This window comes from Henckelia pumila, chromosome 4 (assembly GCF_033568475.1).
Source record: "Henckelia pumila isolate YLH828 chromosome 4, ASM3356847v2, whole genome shotgun sequence".
NCBI lineage: Eukaryota > Viridiplantae > Streptophyta > Magnoliopsida > Lamiales > Gesneriaceae > Henckelia > Henckelia pumila.
Window position 1 is genome coordinate 219,040,347 of NC_133123.1, and position 19,108 is coordinate 219,059,454.

At 36.5% G+C, this 19,108-nt stretch overlaps 3 protein-coding genes across 9 annotated transcripts; 2 read left to right on the forward strand and 1 right to left on the reverse strand.

Annotated features, from left to right (window-relative positions):
* The first annotated feature begins 768 nt into the window (after positions 1–768).
* Positions 769–7,531, forward strand: LOC140863621 (nonsense-mediated mRNA decay factor SMG7-like). 5 transcript variants are annotated; one of them, XM_073267164.1, is made up of 8 exons: positions 769–949; positions 1,693–1,899; positions 2,107–2,718; positions 2,815–2,937; positions 3,401–3,633; positions 3,725–5,637; positions 5,772–5,902; positions 7,010–7,531. In XM_073267164.1, exons 2-6 carry the CDS (start codon positions 1,828–1,830, stop codon positions 5,607–5,609), a joined length of 2,925 nt encoding a protein of 974 aa, XP_073123265.1. In that variant the 5' UTR covers positions 769–949; positions 1,693–1,827; the 3' UTR covers positions 5,610–5,637; positions 5,772–5,902; positions 7,010–7,531. The 5 variants fall into 5 exon arrangements, with proteins under 5 accessions (XP_073123265.1, XP_073123266.1, XP_073123267.1 ...); XM_073267165.1 differs by having other exon boundaries at positions 1,764–1,899; positions 5,772–5,922; XM_073267166.1 differs by having other exon boundaries at positions 1,764–1,899; positions 5,772–5,918.
* Positions 7,532–8,108: 577 nt separating this feature from the next.
* Positions 8,109–11,444, reverse strand: LOC140894787 (phosphatidylinositol 4-phosphate 5-kinase 5-like). Its single transcript, XM_073303412.1, has 8 exons — positions 10,166–11,444; positions 9,864–10,031; positions 9,618–9,783; positions 9,415–9,531; positions 9,152–9,345; positions 8,804–8,931; positions 8,591–8,669; positions 8,109–8,501 (listed from the first exon to the last, which is right to left on the reverse strand). Exons 1-8 carry the CDS (start codon positions 11,335–11,337, stop codon positions 8,213–8,215), a joined length of 2,313 nt encoding a protein of 770 aa, XP_073159513.1. The 5' UTR covers positions 11,338–11,444; the 3' UTR covers positions 8,109–8,212.
* A 1,785-nt stretch (positions 11,445–13,229) lies between these two features.
* Positions 13,230–18,616, forward strand: LOC140894788 (amino acid transporter AVT1A-like). 3 transcript variants are annotated; one of them, XM_073303414.1, is made up of 13 exons: positions 13,230–13,512; positions 13,598–13,850; positions 15,474–15,754; positions 16,313–16,527; positions 16,709–16,732; positions 16,818–16,998; positions 17,079–17,298; positions 17,392–17,527; positions 17,619–17,638; positions 17,734–17,879; positions 17,997–18,040; positions 18,169–18,231; positions 18,376–18,616. In XM_073303414.1, the coding sequence occupies exons 2-13, from the start codon at positions 13,636–13,638 to the stop codon at positions 18,466–18,468; spliced, it is 1,638 nt and encodes a 545-aa protein (XP_073159515.1). In that variant the 5' UTR covers positions 13,230–13,512; positions 13,598–13,635; the 3' UTR covers positions 18,469–18,616. The 3 variants fall into 3 exon arrangements, with proteins under 3 accessions (XP_073159515.1, XP_073159514.1, XP_073159516.1); XM_073303413.1 differs by having other exon boundaries at positions 13,230–13,850; XM_073303415.1 differs by lacking the exons at positions 13,230–13,512; positions 13,598–13,850 and adding an exon at positions 15,103–15,343.
* The last annotated feature ends 492 nt before the right edge of the window (positions 18,617–19,108 follow it).

Below are 19,108 nucleotides of genomic sequence, written 5' to 3' on the forward strand. Positions count from 1 at the left end.
ATGGTAAAATCGTTTCTTTTATCTGAATAATGTTTAGATTTTTAGTTTTTTTTTTTAGAATAATTCATCTATCAATTTGATATTTATCAATAATTTATATAGTAAAATTATTTTTAATCCTTTCGAAAAATATTTGGAAAATAAATTGTGCTACATTTTATATAATAATAAAAAAATATTCGATTATACACACACTATAGATCTCATATTATGAAGATACGTCATACATAATTATACAATAATGTTAGATAATAATAATATTAATAATAAAATTATTATTATTATTATTATTATCTAACATTATTGCTATCTAAACTAAAGATGAAATAAAGAATTTTTTTAATAAATATATTGTAATAAATCAAAATTATTAAAATTAAAAAATAGAAAAGTAGAAATCAGACGTAATATATAGTATATATATGATGATATAATATTTAAACTAAATATTTCGTACAAATTAAATTTTTTTTTTTGTGAATATGACATCAAAGTACAGTTTCACAACTCATAATATTATTTTTGATTTAAGCTTCTTAGTAAAGTAATTTTCGTACAATTCTCAATTTTTTTTCCGAATTTTTTCTTCAAATTATCTTAATTTTATCTCGAAATTCAAACGATCTCGTTATAAAATTATATCTTATATATATTCATATAATCATATCTCAATAAAATAAGGAAATATATTTATTTCATAAAAAAATCAACAAAACGAAATATTTTAATATATATATTCACGTCTTCGTCTCCCCTCCGTTCCTTTCATCTCTTTTACTAAAAAAAAAAAAAAAATCATCGGAGAAAAAAACCCTTAATAGTCCCCAAATTGAAGTCATTACCTATAACTTTTGCTCTCTGCGTTCTTGTACATAAAAGGAGATTTCTTGGTATTCGTTGAATCAAGTGCAGCCTTGGAGGGACAGATCCGGTGCTGTTCTGCTTTAGGGTGAGTATTTTTTTTATCTGATTTTATGATTTGACGTTTCACGTTTTTTCCCCCGAAATTGATTTTGGGTTTTCTTTAAATCTGGCATAGTTTTTTTCAACAGTTTGCCGATGTCATTTATTCTGTTTGTCAATTTATGCAGTTGATTGTTTGTTTAGGGTTTAAATTGTGATTTGGGGGTCTATCATTTGATTGAATTTGCTTTAAGAATTTGTTGTTTTTCTTTGTTCATTTTTACATTCATGTGTAGTTTAATATATCTTTACATTTTATGCATATGTAAAGTCCTATCGGCTTTAGGGTTTGTGTGGCGTAGCTTGTAGGTCAATCGGTTTGGTAATTTTCTTTCTCGTTTCTGCTTGAACTTCTGTTACTCATATCTAAAATCTGAATAATCTTCTTGTTGAGTAAGCTTACCCGTGGCCTGTGTATTTTCTTCTTGTTGGGTGGGTGGGTGGATGTTGGTTTTGAGGATAAGAGTGGGTTCAATGGCGCTTAAGTTGCTATTTGGAATAGTAGGCTTGTTCTTGAGAAAATTGAATTTGGCAGTCAAAAGAAGACGAACAAGTATAAAATCTAACGATGCATGGACTGATAATATGATGTTCTGGTCACGTTCATAATGTTGGAAATACCATGGACTTTTAGAGCGGAACTTGAGCCAGAGGGTTGGCTACATTCTGCCAATGTAAATTTAAAACATGTAGGATCTCAAGAAAATGCTTCATGTTGTTTCGATACAGGTGCAGAATGACTGTTAAAAGTTTTGGCATTGTCATCACATCGCCTATTCCCTAAGGAAATCATATTGCAGGTTGTTTCTTGTGGATTGGATGTTGCATGTTTCTTCTGAAATCTGAAGCTGAAAGTTTTAATGAATGATGACCATTCCGATGGATAACAACAAAGAAAGTTCTTCAAGAGAGGGTGTTCAGCGTCTCTTCAACAAGGTATTCTCTTGTGTTAACTTAGAGTTGTAATTTTGTGTTGGTTATTCCATGGTTTGACTATGTATGCATGGACCTATCATATACAGGATAAGTCTGAAATGATTAAAACTAGATATTATTATCTTCAACATAGGTCAAAGGGTGGTGTCTTTCTTTGTTCCATCTGATTGCATGGCTATCGTAACTTAGCTGTTGTTTCATTTTTAGAATATTGAGCTGGATAAAAAGCGAAGGAAAGCAGCGGAGGCCAAAATCCCCTCTGATCCCAACACATGGCAACAAATGCGTGAAAATTATGAAGCAATTATTCTTGAGGATCATGCTTTTTCTGAACAACATGACATCGAATATTCTCTGTGGCAATTACATTATAGGAGGATTGAGGAGCTAAGGGCACTCTTCAGTGCAGCTCTAGCTTCAGCTGGATCAACCTCGTCCCTAAATGGGAAAGTTCAAGTTCGTGTTGGACCTGATCGGCTTACAAAGATTCGTTCGCAGGTTAAGACATTTCTCTCTGAGGCAACTGGGTTTTACCATGATTTGATGTTGAAGATAAGATCAAAATATGGTATGCCGTTGGGATATTTTTCTGATGATCCTGACAATCAGATGACCATGTCAAAAGACGGAAATAAATTTTCCGAGGTTAAAAAAGGTTTGATTTCATGCCATCGTTGTCTGATTTATCTCGGGGACCTTGCTCGGTACAAAGGATTATATGGTGAAGGAGATTCTAAGGCTCGAGATTTCATTGCTGCATCTAGTTACTATATCCAAGCTTCTTTGCTCTGGCCGTCAAGTGGTAATCCACAACATCAGGTGGATTCCTGTTTGCGTTTCTGTCGATTTGAAGGAATTTCATTGAAATATGATTTGTTATTTATGTAGGTTAACATTGTCCATTTTCGTTTTCAGCTTGCTATACTAGCTGGTTATGCGAATGATGAATTGCTGTCTATATATCGCTATTTTCGAAGTCTAGCTGCTGATAATCCTTTCGTTACTGCAAGAGACAACTTGATCATCGCATTTGAGAAGGTAAAATCCTGTGCTCTCTGCTGCGAACAAATTTGACTTTATAAACTGGGCAAGCCTTTGTTTTTGTATCTATGCGGTTTCCGGTGATAGCGATTATCTCTTTCTAGTTAAAGTTTTGATTAGTATTAAGCCAGCATGAGCGCACAAGTTATTCCATTCATCCTGAATGTGGTCTTTTCCACCGACGTGCCACATGCTAGTTCTCATGTCATGCATCTTTCTACTAATATCATGTGTGTTCCTTTGTGGCCCATTTAGATCGTTTTGGGCCAAAAGTAATGTTATGCAAATTGTTTTTCAAAATTGGCTATAGCTTTATCTTCTTTTTTCAGTAAAAATACAGGCCTTGTTTGCAGTTTTGTCTACTTTGATTAATTGGATTTCCGACGAACACAATGCGCACACATTCAGTAAGATGATGCCATCAGAACATTTAACAATCCCTTTTCCTGTTATTTTGCAGAATCGTCAGAATTATAACCAACTACTTGGAAATTCTAAAGCTGCTTTGGAGAAGACGGCACCTTCGAAGATGCCAGGGAAAGGAAGAGGTAAAGGGGAAACAAGGAGAAATTTTAAAGATAATATGGCAGCAACTAGTTCAGTTAAGGAGAGAGCGTCAAACAACTTTGAACTTTTCAAAGCCTTCATCACAAGATTTATCAGACTGAATGGAATTCTCTTTACCCGCACAAGGTCTGCTAATGAATGTTTAGAAAATAAGGCTTTTTTTTACTGCAAAAATCATTATTTGCTTTTTAATTTTTATTTGTTTTTGTCGTTCCAGCTTGGAAACTTTTGCTGAAGTGTTCTCAGTGGTCAAGAATGATTTCATAGAACTCCTTTCTTCTGGCCCGAACGAGGAGTTCAGCTTTGGTGCGGATGTCAATGAGTGTATTCTTATAATTGTCAGGCTGGTAGTCATTTTAATATTTTCCGTGCACAATTTGAGCAAGGAAAATGAAAACCAATCATATGCTGATATCCTACAGCGTTCAGTCTTGCTTCAAAATGCTTATACTGCTACATTTGAATTTATGGGCTGCGTACTTGAAAGGTGTCACCAGTTAAATGATCCCTTGTCAAGCTATTTAATGCCTGGGATTATGGTTTTTGTGGAGTGGTTGGCCAGTCATCAGGATGTTGCCATTTGCAGTGAACTGGAGGAGAAACCAGTGACTGTAAGGTCATTTTTCTGGAAAAAATGTATTTCCTTGTTAAACAAGCTCTTATCAAGTGAATATATGCTTGGGAATGAAGATAGAGATGAAACATGTTTTTCTAATATGAGCAAGTATGATGAGAGTGAAACTACAAATCGTCTTGCATTGCCTGAGGACTTTGAATTGAAGGGATTTCTTCCTCTTATTCCTGCCCAGACCATCCTTGATTTTTCAAGGAAAAATTCAATTGGTGATGATGTAGGCATTAAAGGAAAAGTTGCTCGTGCTCAAAGAATTATTGCAGCTGTAAAGGCTATTGCTGGTGTAGTCCGGAGTGGCCATGATGGATTCTTTTTTGACATGAAATCGAAGAAATTTGTGATTGGTGTTGAACCTCAGATTTTGGATGACTATTTACACCAAATGCCTCTTGAATCGGAGTCAAATGGTAGCACTTTAGACAATTCACTGGAGGGCCAAATGGTTCTCTGTGCTGTGCCAAAGCTTGAGGATAGCATACAAGATGATGATGAGGAGGAGGTGATCGTTTTTAAGCCCTCCACCTTGGAGAAGAATTTGGATGGATTCTCTTCAAAATTTAATTCTTCAGAGGGTCTTGCTCCTGTTGGTGGGGCTGGAACTATTGATTTTAGGAATGAAAATGTGTCCTCGTACGTTGGTCATGATGGTTTTCTGTTGCAGAATGGAACAAGTACGATAATGAAACCTTCTACAACCTTTCCTAGTGGTACTTCCCAGTATCTTCAGCCAGTCCCACCCAGCACAAAGTGGCTGGTAGCACAAGATCAAATGGTGAATGCATTGGCTCACTTGCATTTGATGGAAAATGAAAATTCTTGCAATTCTGAGCTGGTGGAAGGTCAGTTTGGGGTTTCTCAATCCGCTGCTCTTTCTGTTCCGTACCCGAAGTTTGTTAGTGCTGTCACAAGCCATAATTACCCACCACAGATTTCCCAAGCTGCTCTGCGGTCAAAGCTTGACTCCATATTTTCCTCCGGAATAGATACCAACAGTATGGCAGTAAAACAACCTTCAGTATCTTCAGCAGTACAAAAGAAAATGTCAGTGAGTAGGCCTGTCAGGCACCTTGGTCCACCTCCTGGTTTTGGTTCTGCCCCTTCAAAAGTCGTGGATGAGCCAGTTAACATGGCTGTGAGAAATGAAAGTCCTCCATCCACACAAATGGATGATTATAGCTGGCTGGATGGTTATCAATTGCCATTATCTAATCATAAAGCTGGATTTAGCAATTCCATTAATGAAGTGGGACCTACAGTCAACTCTGTGGGAAAGAACAACAGTATGATTGGGATAGCTAACTTCCAAGTGCAGCATGAAAACCAGAATGGTCATCGTGATTATCAGTTTTCGGAAACTTTGAAGGCTTTAGCGGAACAGCAGCAACAATTTCAAAAAGGAAGTCAACAAGCAAGGCCTCCACAGCAGTATCAAGGACAGTCTCTCTGGGATGGTCGCTTCTTTGTGTGAGATGATTGTGCAAACATAGATGATAAAGGTGATTTCTTCTGTTCTTTGTCAATATTTTCGTACACGGATAGTTTTTCCTTTTTCTTCTACACTTATCAAGTGGTTTTTGCTAAGGTAATGATAAGGAAGCTGTTGATTTTTATTAATTGAGGTTGCCACCAGTTTGCTTGCAGGGAATGTCCATTGCCTGGTGAAATTATTTCGTCCTTGCTGCCTTTGCAGATTGGCCATTGTTAAGTTCTTCTGAGAGCATGGCTGGTCTTAGAGTCTAGCAGGCACCTGCTGTTGAACAGGTTTTTCGGCTTATCTGTGCGTGAGTTTGTTTGTCTTAGTGTTTTAAAAGGCGTAGCGTTGGCCTGTAGTGTTTTTGTCCTGCGATAGCGTAGCGTAAATATCGCAGCGCATAGCCTGAGCTATTTGTGCATGCCAATTATTTATTATTTAATTAAAAAAAATAGAAATATACCTATATAAGCAAATAAGTGAGATAATTAGTTATGAAACTATATAATTTAGAAAGTCTTACCATTAAAACGACATAATCTGAAAATAATCACTATCATCCAACTCTACGTAGCTATCATTATCAAGATTATCTAGGGTTGGAATTTGTGAATCTGGAAAATGGAAGTTGCAGTTTGAATTCTGAATCGGCTCTATGTTTATTTGCTTGAGGAGTTCTGAATCTGTAGGGCTTGGGATTTGTGAATCGGCTTGTGCGATGAATTGTAGGTCAAATAAATCAATTTTGGGCTTTTATTTATGGGCCAAAATAGCGTTGGCTATTTGGAAAAAAGCGTGATAGCGCGCCATTTGCGCTAAGGCCCGCTTCGCCGGCAAATAACGTGCACAATGTGTAGCGCTCGGCGTGAAAATTGCGCTATAGCGCGCTTTTTAAAACACTGGTTTGTGTGTCCATCCCTCTTGTTGCATGTCATTGGCATGTGTGCTCTAAAAATTTGACGATGTTTTGGGCAATGATTTTAGTTTTTTTTTTAAATTTTATTATTGAAGTAATTCATTGATGAATGGCACACCACCGCTCACTATATAGCTGTCTCTGGAAAGTGCTATGGTTTTTTGAATATTTCGAGAAGGAAATCAGTTGTTGATTAGATTATTCGATGAGACTTTCACTTGGATGAATATCCTATGTGCCATTGAAATATAAATGCGCATCTAAAGATCATTGGATTGATGCCAGGATCAAAATGGCATATGTACAAACATATATAAAGCTGCTAGTTGTTGAGGTTCGGGAATCTGCATGTGTATAGTTTATGCCCATGTTACTTCTGTTGGTTCAATTATATTTTGTTGCTTTTGTCTCTAGTTGCTCTTTATACTTTACGTCTTCCTTATGGTTCTCTTAAAATATATCTTGTTCGGTTTATATGCAGCTTGTGCCCACTTTCCAGGTTGGTTGAGCGGAAGTTCTGGTGTCAAAACGTTCAAGTCATGGGTAAGCTTGATTGCCTTGTCTTGTTGGATAAGTTCAGGGTAAGTAAGCCTCAAAGGATATCAAATTTCGTCAACATAGTTGGTGTTTGGATGGAATTAAGGAAATTTTGCCATTAAACGTCATTTAGCCAGTGAAGATTATTGATATGAAGGGCTTGTACTTGCGCACCGGGAGTTGCAGTTGGAATGCTCAAATTCTCTGGTGTCTTCTTAGCTGTCAGTTATCTGCTTGCCTTGAAGTTCTATATTGAAATGTTCTATGGTAATGGGAGTATTCCGTGCGTGTCGTATTTGAATTAGTTTATTCCATGGATGTTAGGTTTGAACAAGTGTATAAGCGTCAAAGTTACTTCCAACTTTTATAGTGTCTCCCCCACCCCCCTTATGTTGATTGTTTACTTCTAAGACATTGCTAGCGATTTGTGTGGTGTTATTGGAATTTGCACGGGTGTTTCTTATAATGGGATTTCAGTTTGCTGGTACGCTAAGCTTTTATACTTGAATTTACATTGTTAGAGCTTTAATCCAAAGCGTTCAAGTAACTATAACCAGTTGAATTGAATTGGATGAAATTTATGGAACCTTCTCGTGTCTTTTGGAAACTTAAGCTGAAAAACTAATATCTGCGTGAAAGAGTTTGAAAGTAAATAGATTTGAGTGGCTTTATTTTGGAGGAAAAATGAGGAAATTTGTGTTGCGCTGTGGAATATCATATTCTATACCATGGGTTCAGTTTTTGCTTCTGGGTGAAAAAGTATAGTATTTTGATGTAAGCATGGTTCTAGCAAGAGTTCGAATGTTATAGATTAAATTAATTCAAAATAATTTTAAGCACAAATATTATTTGATTTGGTGAGCCGTCACGAAATAGTCGTATTGTCATTCCATTGGTGAAAAGCCTTTCATTCCTTCAAGTCTTAAACTCAACTCCGAGTAAATTTGGCCCAAGAAGGCAATCCTAGAATACATCCCTTAAAACTCACTGTGGCAACATCTTTTACAGTCATAACATTTTGTGGCTGCTGTGTTTCCTCTACTTTACTCAGCTCCAACGAGGTTCAAAATATACACAAAAAACAAATAAATAAAATAATATATGCATAAACAACGAAAAGATTACAAAAGATTGGGTCGATTATCTCTCACGTGTCTTCAGCAAAAACTTTAAAAATATAATCACGAAAACGCCTAGAGTACTGTCTCGGATCAACGGCTGATATTGAGTTGGGGTCGTATTGGATGGACTTATAAGCGTGCTCAAGTTTCTTGGTAATATCGTAATCTTGAAGAATGTCTATGATCCCGAAGAACATTATTACATCATAGTATTCTCCAGTTGGTTCTCCTACCAGCTGAACTTCACCCTCGTTCTTTCTTTCAGTTCTTTCCACTCTTGCAGGCATGTTAATTCCTAGTTTTATGCTAGCCCACCTGGGAGACAAAGTGTTTTTTTTAAGTTACCGGCATTTGAAACTAGTAATGTGGTATTGACAATGGAAAGCATTGCCATAATCTGTTACCCTTCAGGGTCTAGAAGCAACTGATCTACATCGGCTCTCGATAAACGTGGAACTGATTCGGTTTCTGAACCTCCGTTATCTGCATCAGAGGAGAAAACTTTATCTCTTGGTTCTTGAAATATCATATCTCGAGTTCAATTGTAAATAATCAAGAGAAAAGGAATATTACAATGGCCATGTATATCATAATTCATAGACAAGTTTAGTAATTACCAACAGGTGTTCTTGCACCAGGAGGAGTATGATCATCATTTGATGCTTCTATGAAATGAAGTCCAACCAGGAGGCTATAGTCCATAATTCTCTCCTGTTCAAGAAACTCACAGTCCTTGTCGGCTTGCCTGCAGCGAAAAAAATAGATGAAAATTATAGGTCTTGCTATGTTCTTCGTGCTAAAAGTTGTAGTTGATGGCCACATTTTCATAGACACTTGTTCACTTTTCCTTCTTCCAAAAGAAGAGGAGCGAAGAGAAGGGCTCGTCTCGTCCTTTTCTAACATAGGCTAGTAGCCTAGTTGACAACACAGAACTGAAACTGAAACGGCTTAAATAGGGAAACCACCTTCTAAATTCTTGGAACCATGTCTTTTGGAGACGGAAGATGAAGTTGAGATCAAGATCCTTGAGTGTTGTAGTTGCATCAATCTCTGATTCTGGTTTATCGGTCAATCTCCCAAAAGTCGAGCCTTTTAAGTCATATCTTCTATGGATCATATATTCGGAACAGAAGAGATTTCCCATGATGATGAACCTTACCTAAACCATAAGTCATGTTAGATCTCAAGATATATTATAAAGCTTAATGTGAGGTGTTTTCAATCTTACCTTCTTCTGTGCAGGTCCATTCAACTTGACACAGTGCAGGCCAAAATATTTTGTCACTAAGGTGTTCTCAAATGCTCGAACATGATTATAATACGCATTTAACATCCTCAGAAGAACCTGAAACATATGACACATGCACAAATAAGAACACATTTTTCGTGCTGGATTGGATCAGACTTCAGGGAAACAAGTAGAAGTCTCACTTTTACTTCTGCCTTTTTCATGGTTTTGATCATGTAGCGATCATCGTTTGTTAAGTAAAAGAAGCTCCCGCTTTTTCCCGGAGAGGAAAGTTCTCGTAGTGCATCGTCCCCACATATTGATAACATGTAATCTGCTGCATCCACCTTGAACAACATCCTCAAAGTCCTGCATGAATATAACAATTAACATTCTGTGTTTAGAATCCAAGATTGCTATTTATTCTTAGCTATAAATTGTGTCTTTACCTGAACACTTTTGGGCAATAATCCTTCCATCTGAACTCACAGGACTGGTGTGGAGGAGTACTCTTGGAACCTTCCGAAGGAAACTTTGTCCAATATTTTTCCTTCGGGTCAAAAGCAGACGGCTTCAAATCCAATGACGGAGGTGGACCAGGTCTTCCAACCGAATGCCTGCACATCACCATTCATAAAAAGAATGATTGTATCTTTCAAGAAGAAATGTCGACAACAATGACTATAAGCCGAGGCAGGCCTAACCAGGGGCGAGTTATTTTCTGAATCAGCCCCTGGATATTGTTAATTACCTAATTCCTAGCTGCAGATTAAGCATAAGATCATAATTCCTATGCCCTTTACATATTGTCTCCCCTTGTCTCTTCACGACTTTTGGTATCCGGAGTGGACTGCCTCGAGTACTCGTACCTTCAACTGGTAAACCTGAGAAAGTGTCATCACTGTCATTTCCTGCTACTGCGCCCCTGTCAAGAACACCGGCACTGCAATGATAAGGTGAGGCTCCATCCGACAAACGCATCCTAGCCATATCCTTATCTACTCCCGCATCTAATCTACCATCAACAGACATCCTTCTTGGCCTAACACTTGATTCCGCACCCTTAGCAGACCTCCAAACCGCGAGCTTCTTTTGTGATGGCCATATCGGGACCTTTTCTGCAGGACAAACCGTACAATCCTTCAAATCATTATTGAATACATCTTGAGGATCCCATTCAAGATTTCCCACCACTACTGATCCTGAGGGATAGTAAGTCCCATTCTGTTCTTTTGCATCCTTGCTCCAATATCCTGTGTAAAAACTTCCGTCTGGCCATCTAAACGTCCCGTTTCCTTTCGGAAATCCATCCTCCCAGTTCCCTTCATACAGATTCTCATTAGTCCAATAAATTGTCCCCTTCCCACTGATCTTCCCATTTTTCCATTCTCCAACATAATAAATCCCACTCTTCCATTGATATTTACCATTTCCTTCTTGCGCACCACGGCTCCAGTCGCCTTCATAACTGTCACCATTAGCATACTCCTTCAAACCAAAACCATGCTTCAGATTCATCACCCATGAACCCCTGTACATTCCCCCATTGGCCCCAGTGTACGTCCCCTCTCCATCCATAAAACCACTCTTGAAATTTCCTTCGTATGACGCGCCAGATGGCCAACTAAACGTGCCTTTCCCCATTGATTTTCCTCGAAACCATTCTCCCACATACATACATCCATCCGTCCACCAGTATTTCCCGTATCCATGCGGGAAATTATCAGCCCAATAACCATTGTAATAGTCGCCGTTCGGTAGAAATCTTTCTGCATGATACACTTCTCCACTTGCATGCGCTTCTTCTTGCTCCTCATTCTCTTCCTCAACATTTTCTACTGCATAGGACGTGCCGAATATGGTGTTGGCACGTTTCTTGGCTGCAGCCTGAGTTTTACGCACTGTCGCCTCCCACGCCTTCATGGCTAGGCTAATAATCTCTCACAATGACATATAATATATTCATTGATTTGAACAAAACAATTGAAATATAATCTTCATCCCTAGTTGAAGAATTTGTCATGCAAGCTAAGGACAGAAAGACTAAGATTGGCAAACAAACAATCTTTCCTTCTCTTTCATTACCTCTCCTTTCTTTTTCCTCCCTTTGTGGAGAGAAAATGGAAACAATCTAAGCCAAACAAAAAGAAACGAAAAAAAAATTCTTGACCTTACATATTACATATATATATATATATAATATGTCCCCTTTTCTTGCTACATTTGCATCAGTTTGTTTGTTAATTTGTTTTCTTTTGAAATAATATATACATTAAAAAAAGAAAGACCCTTTGATCGTTGTCTTACTTGGACATATGTCAAAATATTTAAGTGGTTAAAATGACACAAAATCTCAGTGTACTATGTTTAGACATGGATTATTGTTCTGTGACAGCCAGCAACGTAGAAATTTCATGCACATTATCTTAAGAAGAAGACTTGTTCATCAAACGTTAACATCGCTAATTATGACCTGATGCCTACCTTACATTTGGCAAGTTAAGCCAATTTTTGTGTCTAAAAATAGCAATACATATAGCTTTTTAAAACTTTGTTTTCCACTTATTTTTATTAACAATTTTTTTTTTAATTGCAACATATCCCAATTTGTGGCCATTTTATATATTTATTCTTTTTTTTTGAGTACATATATTTATTCTTTCAATTTGTATGTACTGTTAGATTCAACTTTATAATATTTTAGGCTAACGTCACCAACTATATCGAAACCAATTAAATGCATTGCATGCGTGAAATTTAATTTAATTTTTTTTTAAAATGCATGTAAAATTTCAGCGATAAAAATAAATTAAACAGTAAATCAAATTGATAGTTCGTTTCCTACAATTTGTCCTCTAGCACCACTTGAGGTGTAAATCTAGGGTCCGATTTCCATTGAAAAATATTACTCTTCGGAAACACAATCGTCCATCTTAATTCGTCAAGCACATATGAGAGGGATGAATTTCACATATTATTTTGTGTGATGGCGATTCCTAAAATTTGGGTTATTTATAAAAAAAATAGTATTTTTTATGTCAAAAAATATTTCTTCTTATTCTAAATATGGTTACGATTGATCTGTCTCACAGAAAAGATTTGTGAGACCGTCACACAAAAGACTTATTCGTCTTTGTAAAGACCTCCGTTTCGTTTAAAATTCATTTTTGTCATTTATGGATGGTATAAAACTTAATTAGCTTTGAGAAAAAATAATTATCAACGATTAACATCGTTTGTCACTGATTTTCCATGATTAAACATAGTAATTAGGAAAGAAGAAAATAGTGCCTTATTACTTGACACTTAACTTTTCATATTTCTTTGAAATGGTCAAACACAAAGATGCATGGGGTTGGGATTTGGGGATACATATCTCTAGATCAATCGACTATTCGACTCTAGCTAGCATGTTCGCGAATTTTCTTTTTATATAATTTTACAAATATCATTTAATAATATAATTTACATTCCTCATTTTTCTAATTTCTATCGTACTTTCTTCTATCATTTTAATTTCCAAAAATCAATTCAATAAATAAAATAAAATCAAAATTTTGATAAACCTACATATAAGTTTTTTACATAATTTATTATCCATTTTTCTAGGAATTACGTGCATCTTGTATGATGAATTGATGATAATAACAACAACAATAACAATGATGATAATAAAATTTGAACTTATAATTTACAAAAGAACAAATTGACAAAAATAAAATAAAAATATTTTTTGAACATGAAACCATGATATATATTTCAACATGTATTTTATAAATCCAATTTTGCAAAAGTTGGGGGCGCCAAAATCGTATTTACGGAGAGAAAAGGATCGAATGAAGAAGCGATGGAAAACGAATTAAACATTGGATAGCGATGAATTTCATGTCATCATTTAGCTGTCTTCTTCTCAGCAAAATCTCGTGATTTCTTCCATAAATGTCAGCCACCCATACCAAACAACGTGGGATTTTCGGCGCAAAATCGGCAGGAATCTCTATTCCTTTCTCGCTCCATCTCTTGCACAAACCCTTTCTGGCGTGCATGCGCACAGGCAACGGTGTTAAATACTCCCGCGGTCGGCTTTGTCTTCTCGAGGTGAAATATCGCTCCTGTGCATTCCTTTCGCATCATATTTTCGTGGGTCCGGCACGGATAATCCCATGAATGTGTTTGCTTAAAGGGTTCTGCGACGGAGACTAGTTGGAGGGGAATCTTGTGATGGCGGAGAAGAAGGATTCGTTGGAGCTATTTTTGGAAGATGGTGAGTATGATGGCAGTGAAAGTGGAGTGGAGGAGGAGGAGGAGGAGGAGGAGGAGGGAAGTATAGAGGAAGGCGGAGAAGAATGTGAAGATGAGTGGGTTCTTGATAATGAAGGCGGCGGAGTATCCCGCTATTCTTCCCTCTATTCTCAGCAATGGCCACAGAGTTACAGGTGCTGATGAATTTAAACAAATACTTGTTTGATTTATAAATCAATTTTGGACTTGTTATTTTCTCTTGGATTTTTTTATTGCGAAACTATATGATTTAGTGGCTTATGCTCACACAAAACCTTGAATTTTATCCATCAGTCACATTCTTAAGAAAAGTTTGGCGGGTACCATAGAGTATCCAGGGACGAGTTGATGCATTTTACAATTGAAAGTTACGCTCTTTGGAAATTACCAGTAAAATTTGAAACACGATCCATTGCATCCCCTAGCCTCGGCCCTGACTGGGATAGAGAAAGTGAAATGAGTAAATATATGCAAATGGAAGGTTTAGCAGACAACTTGCTGTAGAGAAAATTTCACCTGTTTCCAAAGAGACTTGAATTAACTTGGAAATTTAATTCGGTACTTGATCGTTAAACCATTCTTTGGTGTTTAAGTATTGACATGTTCGATGTGATTCTTTGATTATCAAATTGCAACCATGAACGATAGTTCTTAGAGATTTTGTGACACCTGATCGTTGTTGGGATTTGTTGCTATAACCTTGGTAGTGACATTAGTTTTTGACAATCACCATTAATATAGACTCTATCAAACTACTTAAAAAATCCTGATAGTGTGTCACTCTCTTGACGTCCTTTCCGTATGATGTCTCGTGCAACGCTTTCAACTCTTCTCCCCATTTTCAAATTAGATTCAACATATAAACCAAAGGAAAAGATGGAAAACACAGAAGAAGCACATCAAAATGAACTACGAATTACCAAGGAAAGAAACAAGAAAGTCGAATGCACGGAACAAGTATTTGTTACCTTGTGGCAGTAAGGTTGAATTTCATCCACGCAAGGGAATCTGTTACCTTATTTTGTCGCTATGTATTTTGAACCAGCTTGGGTTGTGTTTCATGCATGTAAGATGTGCCTTGACATGCTACTCACGACATGATTTGGAAAAGAAGACTAATTATACTGGAGATAAAATCGGAAGATTGGTTAGAACAATGCTTTATCCTTTGATTGTATCTTTTTGGTGTATTAATGAACTGATTTCTTATTAAAAAATTTGGAGCTAAGATGGTTCACAAAAATTGCTATATGAATGTTTTGGTCCTGCATATCTATACCTATATTTAAGCGTGCGTATAGTAGACCAACACATTTGGTGTGGCTTATGATAGAATAACAATGTTGCTATTCTTGTTTTTCCCCCCCCCCCCCCCCCCCCCCCCCCCCCCCCCCCCTTTTTGACTTTTAATTTTTTTTTTCTTTCTCTTTTTGACTTTTTCTTTTTGTTTATGTCCAATTTCAAGTTTTTTGCAGCATTAATATTTTAGTCTGTGGAGCCTCGTCGGTTTGGCAGCCATATCTCTCTCTCAATTACATGTTTCTTGCTAATTTAATTTATCAACTCTTTTAAAGTTTCTGTTTGTATAAAATGTTGGCATTCATCCTTCATCTTTGCTGCAACTGATTGACTGATGATAACTATCGAGGTACAGCAATCAAACTTATATTTTCAGTTTCAATCTTTTGGTTCGGTGGATCAAATGCATGAAGCTCAAAGAGTTATTGCCTATTTTAAAACGGCCATGAATTTTACAGCTTGTTTGTTTTTTTCTCCAGAGAAACAACTGACATATATTCAATAGCTGCATCGCCAAACTTTGGGACACTTCGAGGTATATCTGGTGCTGGTTATGCAAGCATGGACATCAACAGTCAAAATATCTGGGACTCAAATATAAAGGCATCCCTGCTTAGTGATTATAAGGGTCAAACTGAGGATCTTGCCACGGACTTGAGAACCCATTCCTCATTGTCCGACAAAGCTTCGATGTACAAACAGCTGACAGGAGAATTCCCTTTAAAGCATGGATGTAGCTTAGTTCAGACCATCTTCAACTGTAAGCTACATGATCCACAAATCTGTAAATTTCTTATATTTTTGGCTAACCGAGTATCAGTTTACAACTCTGCGAACTTTGTCTTGCTCTGTGCAATGGATTCTCCACCGACTTTACAGGATTTTCAGATAGGATCGTGGGTATTCAAACTTATGGTATGAGAGCAGGGGAGTCTATCAACTGAATTGAGTCGAATACTATTCAAATTGATATGTGAAAGTTCGAGTTCAAATTATTTTTGCTATAGCTCGCAGTTCGAAAATTAGACTGTACTGGGCCAAAGTTTTGATCAAATTAAGTTCAAATATATCATTTAATGCTAGATTCATTCTTTTCAAACTTGATTATCCAATTCTATTAAGTAAGACTCAAATAGCTTGAACTTGTGAGTTTCATTTGACATTAAATACATTTATAAAAAGTCATGAATCTATTGTGATTAGTGAGTGGCTTTCTAGCTATAAAAAATATTTTGTCTAATTCTGGTTTGAATTTGATAGTTTAAATAGTCATCTTTATTATTATTATTTGGATGTTCACCTTCTTGCTATGGCACAGGTATTAATGTAATGGCTGGAGTTGGACTTCTTTCTACACCATATACGGTGAAAGAATCTGGCTGGGCCAGTCTGCTGGTGCTTGTTCTCTTTGCATTGATCTGTTGTTATACTGCTACTCTAATGAAATACTGCTTTGAAAGTTCAGAAGGAATTATGACATTTCCTGATATGGGAGCCGCTGCATTTGGGATACATGGACGCATTTTTGTATCCGTAAGTTGTTATTACGGTTAGTTTATATTTGTGTTCGTTGCAAGTAGACTATCTATAATCAAACTCTCCTCTAAGGAGGGAAGGCATGAACCAAAAGATTGAAAATGTCAAAATTATCTAATTGATGTATTGCTTTTGTTAATTTATCTACAGTGATGGTACTTTATCTTTGTTTTTGCAGATAATATTGTACGCGGAGCTATATGTAAGCCAAGTGCTTTACGCCACTGTTTTCGGATTTGGGTGATTTGAAAAACTTGACTTGATTCTAACACTTCCTGTGAGTGCAGACATCTTGTGTGGAATTTATTATCCTTGAAGGGGATAATCTCACAAGACTATTTCCCAGAACATCTATGAACTTACCGGGCTTGGAGCTGGATTCCATGCATTTGTTTGCTATTCTTGCTGTTCTTGTTATCTTACCAACTGTTTGGTTGAAAGATCTGCGATTAATTTCTTACCTTTCTGGTAACTTTGAGAATTCTACTTCTTTCTCTTATCACATTTATCAATGCGTGGAATTTTGAGTAATCTTATTCTCTTGGCAGCCGGTGGGGTCATTGCAACAGTTCTGGTGGTTCTGTGTTTATTTCTTATTGGGACAGTGGATGGAGTTGGATTTCATCAAAGCAGTAAAGCGGTGAGCTGGAGTGGCATGCCTTTCGCCATTGGTGTCTACGGCTATTGCTACTCCGGACACTCAGTGTTTCCAAATATTTACCAATCAATGGCTGATAAAACCAAATTCACTAAAGCAATAGTAATATGGTACTGAACAACTGATATTTGGAACCTTCATCATGCAGTAGTAGACTTTATCTGTTCTAAGCACCATGACTGTTCTGTTTGGTCGCTGTGCAGTTTCATTCTATGTGTTATCATCTACGGTGGTGCTGCTACTATGGGATTTCTTATGTTTGGTCAAGACACACAGTCACAGATAACTTTGAATTTACCACCAAATTCAGTTGGTACTAAAATCGCATTATGGACAACGGTGAGTCCTGATGGATGATGAACACTATGATAGTGCTTGTTGAAGTGCTCTATTGACATTGCTGATTTACTTCTTGTTTCTTTTTGTGCAGGTTATTAATCCACTCACCAAATATCCTTTCAGAAAATCTCTGCTAAAATAATATATCGTGATGCTATACTTTATATTTTTGTGGAAATAGCTCTTAATTCCTTAGCAGTAAATACGTATTCCCTGTTGATGAACCCTCTGGCCAGAAGTCTGGAGGAGTTGCTGCCTGATAGCTTGTCCAGTAGTTATTGGTGTTTTGTTCTTCTACGAACAGCTCTTGTCATATCTTCCCTAATCGTCGCATTTCTTATTCCCTTTTTTGGTAGGTGACTGTCATGTTATTGCTTTTTCAATTTCTTCTACTTTGACATTTTATGTGTCTTGTTGTTCCGAACAGTGTATGAACCGATGAACATTATTTCTCGCTTTTCTTTTGCAGGTACTGTGATGTCTCTAATCGGTTCTCTTTTTAGTGTTCTTATGGTAAACATGCTACTTCTGTCAATTTTACGGATGCTGAGCGTTTTTTCCTCTATTTGCATGGCAAACTTCATACAGAGTTTATCAATATAGAATTCCTAACACGAACTCGTCATGTGGCTTTGATGCAGGCAATAATAATGCCAGCTTTGTGCTTCTTGAAAATCCAGGGGAGGAAAGCCACAAAAACTCAGGTTATGTCCCTTAATTCCAAGAATCTTAGATACTCGTATTGTGTATTCTTTTAGAGTTGAAATATTGACGCGAATCTCATAGATCACTCGTTTCCTTCTGTTGATTGATGATTCTTGTTTGCCTCGATTATTTTCCTTTCTCAGGTTGTGCTCAGTGTTGGTATTGCGGCTTTGGGCATCTTCAGCGCGGGTTTGGGAACTTACAAGTCGCTGTTAGAACTCGTAGAGCAGTACTGATAGATTTTTGGAAGGTTTGAACAAGTTCATTTGGCCTTCAATCTTGTAAAACACCATATTTAAAGCTGTAAGAAACAACCATATCTCATTCCAGAAGTTGTCCAATCTTGAAAGTGTGAAACCTGAATTGTGGGTTTCATTTGTTGTTGATCGGCCATACTAATATATATATATATCCTTGTGGTTTTAGGTTTTCAGCTTAATTTTCCAACTTTCTTCAATATTTATTCATAGGTTAATGTTATATCAAGATCCAAACAATTAATCCTTTTTTTTAGGTTAATGTTATATTAAGATCCAAACAATTAATCCTTTTTTTTAAAAAAAAAAAAGTAAAAAAAGGTTAAAAAAGTTTATTATTTTGTACTAAAACTGAAATTTGATAACATTGAGATCAAAATTGCAAAAAAATAAATATATAGAGAAAATAATTTTCCAAAAAAAAGTCTGGTTATGGTACAAAATATTTTTGAACGTTTCTTTTTACAAAATCGAGTAAAGTAGTAAAATTATTTTTGATTTAAATTTTATGGCAAACCAATTATCACTTCAGTTCTTGAATTGTAAACTGTAAACTCAGATGATTATGAACATCGGTCCCTCTGAATCTAAACTTGGAGATGATCTGTTTCATGAAATT